At 38.5% G+C, this 10,376-nt stretch overlaps 1 protein-coding gene across 2 annotated transcripts in view; it reads right to left on the minus strand.

Moving 5' to 3' along the window:
* Positions 1-10,160, minus strand: part of RBBP6 (RB binding protein 6, ubiquitin ligase) — a 32,154-nt gene extending 21,994 nt beyond the window's left edge. For both annotated transcript variants that reach the window (XM_057528731.1, XM_028167495.2), the window contains exons 1-3: positions 8,913-10,160; positions 4,242-4,341; positions 1,917-1,953 (exon numbers count right to left, since the gene is read on the minus strand). In XM_057528731.1, the coding sequence (XP_057384714.1) occupies positions 1,917-1,953; positions 4,242-4,341; positions 8,913-9,078 (303 nt within the window). In that variant the 5' untranslated portion in view covers positions 9,079-10,160. The remainder of the gene's footprint in view (positions 1-1,916; positions 1,954-4,241; positions 4,342-8,912) is intronic.
* Positions 10,161-10,376: the final 216 nt, after the last annotated feature.

Here is a 10,376-nt window from a genome sequence, read left to right on the forward strand (position 1 = left end):
CAAATCTTAAATGTCAGCAAATGTACCCCAAGCAAATAAATGATGGGGATATTAAGTTACCTAATATCTCCACTTAAAATTATTCTACCTAAAAATCAAAGCCACTTTTAAAGTTATTTTTTAAAAAAAGAAGAAAGAAAAGAGAAACCTAAATAAGCATAAAATAAACTGCTTCTTGTAAGTGTAATACAGACATGCCAGGGAACACACAAGGCTAAAAGAACGTTAACTTTATTTATGAACATGTGATCTGTGTTTATACACATGCTAATAAACAAAAAGGAAATAATTGTTTTCAAGAAATAAAACTTCATCTGAATTAGTTTAAATACTATATAAAATGTACTTTATACAAAATGTGTTACATTAACTACTACAGTCACCAGTATAGTCAATCTGATTTGTGCTAGCATTTGGATACATAAAAATCAGTTTTAAACCAATCACCAGCAAAACAGAAACTGTGGACAGTCTTTACAGCATTATGCTTTAAAAAAAAAAAAAAAAAACCCCCCCCCAAAAAACCCCATATACCCCAAAGAGGGGAAAAAAAAAAAAACCAAAAACACTAAGAGTTGTGATTTTTGAATCACTATATTTAGTTCCATGAGAACTAAAGGCCATATACTTTAGAGAACAAGTCCAAAGTTCAGATATTCTACGTTATCATGTTTAAGATCCAATGATCCAAGGTTAGTGAAATGCCTGATACACAATTAAAAGATCAGTAGCATTTTAAAAGGATAAAGTTGAAACAGCAAGCAATACCCTTAAATTCTACGTGAAGATTTCAGACATCTTGTATTGTGTACAAATCAAGCCTGAGCAGTCAAATGTTCAGAGAATCATCAAGTTTTACAGAACCCAATTACTACAGATCTCTGTTCTGAAATGGATGTTTCACCCCACAACTTAGGAATGCTGCTACTTTTTACTTAAAAGCTCAAAGTCAAAATGGTGTCATACTTAAGGTTATTAAGATGTTACCCTGGTTAAGGGGAGTTACCTTTGATAAGCTACAGCTTTCAGCTGGCTTACAATTAATGCAGCATTTTAATATCTTATGAGAAAGAGGAAATATTTTAATTTGGACAACTGAGCAGACTAGAGAAGTAGAAGACCTCTGTTAAAACTTGAGAACGATGTGTTAATTGTATAAAATCATCAAAATCATCGACGAGACACTGATATACTTGTAGGGGGCCCAATTCCAGGTTTCACTTTACAGTACAGATATAAACAAAGAATAGGAGCTCAAAATTGCCAAATAAAGCAAAACTAAATAATAAAAGCTGCATCAATGGTCTCTGGAAAGCTCTTTTCTATGACGTGTCTGAAATTGGAGAAAGCATCAAACCTTAAATATATGCTTTGGATGTTGCTAATGCATTTTTCAAAGCCATCAATCAGGCAGGAAAAAAAACAAAAACCAAAAAAAAAACAGAAACCAAAAAAAAAAAACTAAGTGATACAACGTGAAAATGGCAAAATATACACTCCAAACATTTTTTATTGCAAGAAACAAAAAGCACACAACAGCCTGTACATACATACAAAATACTAACTATAGACAGACAGATGTAGAACATGTTACCATGTTCATTAGTGTAAAACCTACATGATCTAAAAAAAGATCATACATTAACTGTACAACACAGCGTCATACAGGAAGAATGCTATCATATTTAATATGAAACAGTGTTTTTTTTGGGCACAAACTACCCATTTCTACAAAATAAAGTGTGCAAATTATGCCACATATATCCATATTCAACTGAGCTGTCATCAAATACATTTTATTTACAATATGTACTATGATCAGTTGGATATTAAGTTCTAAAATGATTTACTTCACTGCTACATTATAAAGGTAAAAGCAATGTGTAGAAAAAGTGTGAGATTGTGTTTTTACATACTGCTTTTGAAGTTCCCATCACTGGTTCAGTTCGACTTCTAAAACGACAAAAAGAAAAACAGCATTAGCTCTCTGTGAGTAGCTATTAATGAATTTTTGTGATAAAAACATCTCTCTAATCACACATTTTTAGGAACACAATTTTTCCTTGGCATAAAGATTTAAAATCAGTCAATTTCAGAAGTAATAAACACACTACCTTGATTAATCTTTACTACCTTTGAACAGTTTAAGATGCATTTCTGGTTTTAAAAAAAAAAAATCCATACTGGGGAATTCTAGAATAGGTGTGTTATCTTGCCACTTATACAATAAATGTTTTCTGAAAGGTAGTATGAGGATTTTGTTATTTAAGAAACTTTGTCGTTATTTCTTAATAGATTGAACAATAATATTATTCCTCAGTTTCTTAATAGGTACAGACATGAATTTTCATACATCGGATTTCCTTAAAGCAAGACCACTGCTGTTAACATTTTTTAATTTGGATCCCTGAGAAATTGCTGTGCTCCAAAAGCTAAATTTCAAATCCAGAAAGACAGGTTGGCAGTTTAATTTTTTAAAAAAGTCTCAAGACAATGACCAAAGACTAAATAAGAATTCTAAGTTCCAAAAAAATCAACAGTCTGACAGAGTATTTTGGTTAAAAGAATAAGTTAAATAAGTTGGTTATGGAGAACTGAACAAATTGATTTTTAAAATACATACACAAATAAGCTCAAGGAGAAACTCCTTTAAAAGTCCACACAGAAAAGGGGACAAGGGTCAAGTTGCTAAAATACAGCCTTTAAAGGCTTAGTTTTAGTTTTAAGTTTATGCTATCCTGACTACAAAGAAATGTCAGACAGCGTATGAATGGAGTTTCTAAATTTGTGCATGATTTGAAAGTCCTGAGATAAAAATGAAGTTTTCATTTACTAGTATTTGCTCAACAAATTCAAAGGCACTTCACGAGGCAAGTATATTACAAAGGAAATCATATACATAGTGAATTCACATTTAATTCTTTAAGGGGCAACTATTTTCCCTAGTATTGATACTTTGAACTATTCTCTCCCCAAAGTCTCTGAATATCAAAACAATCTACTGAAATCAAACGTTTGCTATTTTTAAAAAGCACTTGGTAAATTAAGGAATAACTTCACACTAGATTCTAGGAATTAATTCTTCTCTTACAATGTCTCAAAATTATGTAAAGTTAAAGGCACATAGTTCACTTGGTATTTACAGGAAAAAAAAAAAGTATTCAGCTTTTTAAGTTGTTGCTATACAGAAGATATTACACAAAAGAACCTCCAAACGTTAACATATGGAATATAACTTTACACTAAACTAATGAGAATATTCTTAGAAAACTTGTCCACATGAAGTAAAGCTCCAGGAAATGACTATTTTCCCTCAATTCCAAGAACACATTCCATTTCCTAGGACTGGCAAATTCCACAATGTTTCATTGACCAAAAGCAGAAATTGCCAGAATTTCAAGTAAGGCTACCTCACCTTTAAGTAAAAATCTCTACACTTTAAATAGCTCAAGTTGCTACCCTTTTCACATATTATAATTGTTATCACCATTGAAATTTCAAGGAAGCAGAGAAAATTAGATACAAAGTTTTAATCCTGCCCCTTTAGTGAATTTCTTAAGCTCTAGACCACTCCTAAGATAGTACCGCATTCTTACTCCAATAAAGGGCATTTACCATGTGCCAGGCACTATTTAATTCCTACAACTCCCTGGAGTTAAATACTCATATCCCTATTTTATTTTGAGGAATCTGAGTCACAGACTTTAGGTAACTTACCCAAATAGAGTAAATGGAGTCAAACCTAAGCCTGATTCCAGTGTCTGTGGTCGTAAATCCTAAGCGCTACAGCTTCCCAACAAAAGCCCCGTACTGATTAGGAACAAATGTTAGCATTACTGAATACTCTTGATGCTGACAAAATATTTAGGACAGATCTCTTAAGACACTTAACGTACATTTCTGTAGTGAAAAAATGGTAGGGGGAAAAAGTGTACAGGCAAATAAAAACCAAAGAAGGGTTCAGTAATATTTATTCACTAATTTGAACATCGTTTTCTTGTCTTTGTAAATATTACCTATACAGAGCAAAAAATCTTTCTAATAGCTCTTACTCCTAACTAGAAGTTAAGTTAGCTGGGGGAAGAAATCAGGAAAAAACAAACTCATCCTCATAATTTTAAGGATTAAGAAGACATACTCATTAGGGTAAAGTAATGAGTTCAGTTCTAAAATATACTTGTTCCTTCTCACAAAAAACGTCTATTTTGAGAACTTAAACATGGGATTTAATAAATACTTACATAACATATGTCTTGCTTGTAGATTTAACACCTCCAATAGGAATTCTTCTAACAATTACAGATGAATTCTTAGGAATTAGAGCATTATCATCAGTATATTCTGTAAATAAAAGATAAAGATTTGAATTTCTATTTGGGATTTGGATAAGTCATAGTCCTCAAGAATTAGAAAACTCAACCAGACATAAATGTTACGGGAAATAATCTTAAATATAAAGGAGCATTAATAACTACATGCTCCTTGCATCCAGATTACTGAAACTGTCAGAACAAATATCCAAAGCCATAAGGGGTTTCTCTTAAAAGGACACCCAATAGTGTCAGCAGGTTCTTGGCTCTGGCACCTCTAGTTTTGTGGAACCCCAAATCTCAGTAAGACTAAGTCATTCTCTATTTAGCCAGTAATGCAGAACATCTGAACTATATGAGAAAAAGCTGTTCTTTAGAATGCAAACATTCTCTCTCTCCTAGGCCCTAAATACAGGATTACTGGGGAAGACACAGTAAAAATTAAAATATGACACATTTCAAATACAGAATAAAGGGCTTTGTAATAAAGAATTAAAAGTGGATGCAACTTTGGATAGTATGTTGATTCAAGGAAGGCCCCTCTGAGGAACTGACGTGTGAGACTAAGAAGCCAGCAAGATGTGCAAAAACACCGGACAAAGAATGTTTCAGATAGAGGGAAAAGCATGTGAAAAAATGACACAAAAAGGCCAGAAGAGCTGATGAAAATGAAAGAATGACTTGAAATACAGGTAGAAAGGTACAGATTATATATACTGATTCATATTTTGTTTCTAAGTACAACAGGAAGTCACTGAAGGATTTTAAATAAAAATGATGACAATTTTAAAAACAATATTAAAAACAAAGATAACTCTGGTATCTAAGTGGAGAATGAACCTGCATGGGAACAAGAATAGAAACAGGGTGACTAATAAGGAGATTGCTGCGTAGTTTAGGTAAGAGAGAATAATGATCTGTTCTGGAGGGTGACAGAGAAATCAAGAGTCAGTGTTTTGAGGTAGAACGAAGGCTTTCGGATGGATGTGGGGGCAGAGATGAAGGTGAAAGAGGAATCAGGCATGAATTCCTGGGTTCCTGGCTTAAGCAGCTGGATGAACAAGGATGTCACTTTCTCAGCAGACAAACAGGGAGGAAGAATTTTTCTACTCTTTGGACTATTGCTTGCAATACTTTTCTAAGAATGAAATTAAAAAAGAAGCTGGACCAATGAATTCAACTATGGCTAAAAAAAAAGATTTGCTGTGAAAAGAAATTGTAAAATTACCAAAAAGAAAAATAATCCACTACAGGGAGACAGATGTAAAAATGTACCCATCTCCCTTAATCACACAATCAGGTATCAGGGTTCACTCTTTTAAGATCACTGAGTTTACCTGATTCACTAACGTTACTCAGCACCTAGGGGCTGACTACCACTGTTCTAATTATTTTAAGTTTATCACATATGTAAGCATTTTAAGTTTTTATATATGTATCAGCTCTATTATTTTTAATCACACTATTACTATTTCCTGTTATAAACTAAATTGTTCAGGAAAGGGCTCTTTTCAATATATTTCAGGTAGTAAGCTGTATCTTCACAAGTATCCAATTAGAGTGATGCAATTTCCTAGATTTCGCATACCAATGTAAGACTACCATCATTATCTTTTGGATAGTTCAGGATAGTCCCAAATTCCAAGCAAGCTCTGAGTAAGAAAAACTGGGAGCAGAGGAGATGGGGTATCTTTTAAAAATTCTGGAACCAAAACTTGGTGTCAAACACAGGACAGTTAAGCTTCTGCCTATGTAACAACCCTCAAAAGAGTTCACTGTGGGAACAAATAGCAAATATGTTCATGAGCTCTCCAAGAAAACTTATTCATTTGATCAACACAGTGCTCTGTCAAGCTTAAAGTCTGGTGCCCTGATGCCACATGCTTTCTAATTGACCTTTTAAAGTACCTGAATTACACTGATGATTTCTTACCCTTTAAATACCTCCTTAATAAGTAGCCTGTTAGCTTCAAAAGACCCTTTCTATGCAACACTGTCATTTCGGATCCAAAAACATGAAGACTATGGATGAAATGAAAAACAAGATGAATTTAAGAAATGGAGAAACAGTCTTGAAAATACTTCATCCTCAGCTTCCAAATCTTTCACACTAAGTTCAGAATAAAGGTTGTTTTGTTGTGTGTGTGTGTGTGTGTGTGTGTGTGTTTTTTGGAGGGGGATTGCAAATAAGCAGAAAATTAGGAAAACAAGTTTATTCAGGAAAAACATTAAAAAAGATAATTTGAGATTCATTTTGAAATACAGTCTAGAAATAAAGAAGAATTCTTAAATCTAAAACATGAAATTCTGATCCAAGCATTTTAGTCTAATTAAGATGTAAGAGTCCTAAACACGGACAGACTTTCAAAACTGTAAGTAATGTTTTATAGAAACATGACAGAAATATTAATTCAAACAAACGAAAGTGATCCAGTTCGGCATTCTTTCCTAAGGAATCTCCTAACTACGAAGCTATAAATATTTATTCCGTCCTCTTTAATTCACTGGACGGTGCTAAAACCAAGTGGCATTCTTACTCAGCTGCCTTGTGACACTGGATGCTATTTCTCATAAAACTCATTAAGTGCCTAGATATCTTTTTCTCTCCTAATTTGAGGACTGCATAAGATACAAATTTTCTCTTCTCTTAACCAATCTAATAGCAAAGCTTTCTCCAATAATGACAGTTCACAAATACATAAAAAATATGCTGCTGGGCAAAGCACTTCCCTGCTTTCAGCGTTTGTAAAAATAATGTATCATATAATTTCCTGGCTTAGGGAAAAAAAACCAACACATGACAAAACTCTTAGATTCATGGACAAGAATTCCATCAACAATAATTTACTCCAGTTTAACAAAGTTGCTATCAATTACTAGGTGGAAAAGATGGACAAAGTCTAGCCTTAAATGATTAAATCCTGTTATACTCCAATAAAATATGCAATTGCATAGTATGTGATTAAAATTGCCTTAATATTCTCTAATTTCATTTATATTTTCTTTCCTCTCATTCATTAAATGTCACATATCAAGATGGCCTAAAATTCGTATAAATCCATCTGTTCTGTTAAGCATGACTATAATGCTTAAGGGATGCTTTTGTGGCCTTAAAGAATATCTTCTTTAAGGTATTTTCTTGAATAATATTTTAAAAAACTGTTTCTCAACTGTTCATGATCACCAATAATTTTCCCACATAACTACAATTACCAAAGCCTCACATGAAGTGTCCCTTAGGTCTGATACACTGAAAAAAGGGGGGGAAGTGGAGACTATTCTTTCACGTTATCAAGTGAGCATATAAAGTTCTTCCTTATTTAGTATTTTTGAGTTGTGATATGCCAGTAGTACTGTTTCTTAACATAACACAATTATAGTTATGTCTGGATGTACTGATAAATGGAAAACAGCTCTTGTACATGACAAGAGTTACTCTACCTACCAAACTATATGCCAGACATGGGGGCCCCCCAAATTTCAACGAAAAGAACCCATGTTCCACCTTAAGCCAAATTTAGTGATCAATGAAATACTCTAACTAGCACTTCACTTTACTTCTCATCCCATCAGTAAAACTCAAAAGACTGACCTACTAAAAACTACACATCAGCATTACAGTAATGCGAAAAAGAAACCAAAACAAGTTCAAAGCCACAGTCTGAAAAGGCCATTTTGTCTCATTCTCATACCTATGCTACATTCTCAATATTATATAAAATGCTTTTAAAAAGGAGAAAGAACTTAAAGATTCCAATGAGTGGCTTCTACAAATAAGCTATTCATATGGTAGCAGCCGACTATTTTTCAGTATCCTAGCTAGTATCAACATAATCATGTAAAGTCTAGCAATTACTATTTTAAAAAAAAGAAAAACCTGTACTTTTGATCTTTACAAAATTGCTAAAGTTTAAGAGTAATGTGATGAACTAAGAGTTCAACTACCTAATTACTGCATTACTAATTCTGGAATTTACACACAAAAGTGGTCACACCGGAATATACCAAGTTCCAAAAGCAATTCCAACATTAAAGACTGGCTGGATTAAATCCTCTAAAACATTAAAGTGAGGATCTTTCGCCACAACGCAGGCAACTCCAAAAATTAAAACTAAATAAATCAGGGGAGGGAGAAGAGAACACAGAATTTGCCATTAAACCCCCAAATGTGGTTAGGTTAGAAAGTTAGAAAAGTATCTCTAGTGCTGCTTTAACAAATAAGCAGCCTGGCTTATGCGCTCCTCCCCTCCTTCTGATGAAAAACAGGTTAGAAAACGCCCCAGGGCAAGCACTCAGAGAACCTGGACGACACCCCCATCCTGTGCCACGGAAATCCTCGTTTTAAAAAATCACTTGGGAGGAATCATCAGACTCGCACGATTGGGGATCAGCCTGTTCCAGATGATCCAAGTACGCAGAAATCAAATAAGTCAAACTCCAGGGCCGACTGCTGCAACCCTTGGCTATCAATGAAAGTCGTCCCCAAAGTGTTTGAACGAACAGTCCCACAAGAGACATCATGGCGGTTAGTCTCCTGCCAGGCACCTCGCCACCAGCATCTCTCTTCCACCAGCGAGGATCTGGAGCCCCTGTGGCTCTTACCTTCTTTCGTCTGCGCGTTGGTGATCTGCAGGTCGCAGTCGGCAGCTTTCAGCTTCTCTCTCCCCATAATCTGCTTCTTTAAGTCGCAGAGGGAGATGTGGAGCCCATCAAAGGTGACGGTATCATAGTTGAGTTTAGAGGAAAATTTATAATGCACACAGGACATGGTGCCAAAGGATTCCTAAGGTTCAGCGAGGAGACGTGGACACGCTCAATATATGTATATTTATCAACTTAAGAGCAAAATATGTACACACACAGAACACTCAGAGACACCGAAGGACCCTAAGGCCTCAGATTAAATAACCCCCCCAACCACAAGCGGGGGTTCGTAAAAACAATAATCCAGGAACACCCCCCCCCCCCGGATATTCAGAATCGCTTCATGTGGGAGGAGGCGGACGAGGACGGGGCAGGGGGCAAGCGAGAATCCGCCAACGGGCACAATGTCACCCCGCTGGGTCCCCCTCGCTCATGCTAAGGGCCGGCAGGAGACGGGGGCAGGCGGTGCAGTCAGTAGCGGTCAGTCCACACGTTAAAGTCCGAACGACCCCGCGGGGTCAGGGGTCCATAGCGCGGCCGCACCTCCCGGTTGGTCTCTCTCTCCGTGGACGGGGGTGACCCAGGCCCCGGGAGAAGGTTGAGGGGAGAGGGCCTAGGCCCGGAGTCCACGAGCGGCCTCTCGCCTCCTCCTGGCTTCCGGACGACCGGCGTCGACTGCCCCAGGCCCAGGCCCCCACCACACACAGACCCCTTTCGCCTGCTCCCCGGAGGACACGGGCGGCCCCGCGGCCTAGGCCGAAACGCGCGGTCGGCGGAGGAGAGGCCTTCCCGCAGGCCGCCCCCAGCTCCACCTCCCCCCCGCCGCCGCCGCCGCCAACGCCGCCTCAGACACAAAGCCGGTACTAGGCCTCGGCTAGGCCTCGCAGCGCCTCCTCACCACCCCGGGCCCCAGCCAGCGGCCGGGGGGCTTCGGCTGACCCTGGCGACGCCGCCGAGGCTCCCTGACGCTTCCTCTCGCCGAGTGCTCCGCGCTTCTTTCGCCTTTCGCTCCCGTCGCCTTTCGGCCCAGTACCGCAAGATTAGGCCCGGAAACCGCCGGGCAACGGTGAGGGCTCCGCCGGCTCCCTTTTTGTTTCGCCCCCCTGCCGCTCTCGGGCCCTCGCCAGGCGCCGGCGACACCTCCAAGCCAGGCACTATGGCGGACGCGGCCTGGCTTCGGGCGAGCGCCCCACTCCGGGGTCTCTTAAGCAGGGATTGCACGGGCGGCGCGCGCGGGGCGTGCCTGGCGTGCGCGCATAGGCGGGCCGAAGGGCGGGGCCTGCGGCGTCACAAAGCGCACCGGCCCGCCCACGTGACCCCGCGCTTTGTGACTCCTGAGCGCGGAACCTAAGCCATCCGGGAGAACGGAAGAAACCATCTGAGTCAAAGGGTGGGGGGGAACCACCGATTCCTCTCCCCAAT

This window comes from Balaenoptera acutorostrata, chromosome 15 (genome assembly GCF_949987535.1).
Source record: "Balaenoptera acutorostrata chromosome 15, mBalAcu1.1, whole genome shotgun sequence".
In the NCBI taxonomy this organism is placed as follows: domain Eukaryota; kingdom Metazoa; phylum Chordata; class Mammalia; order Artiodactyla; family Balaenopteridae; genus Balaenoptera; species Balaenoptera acutorostrata.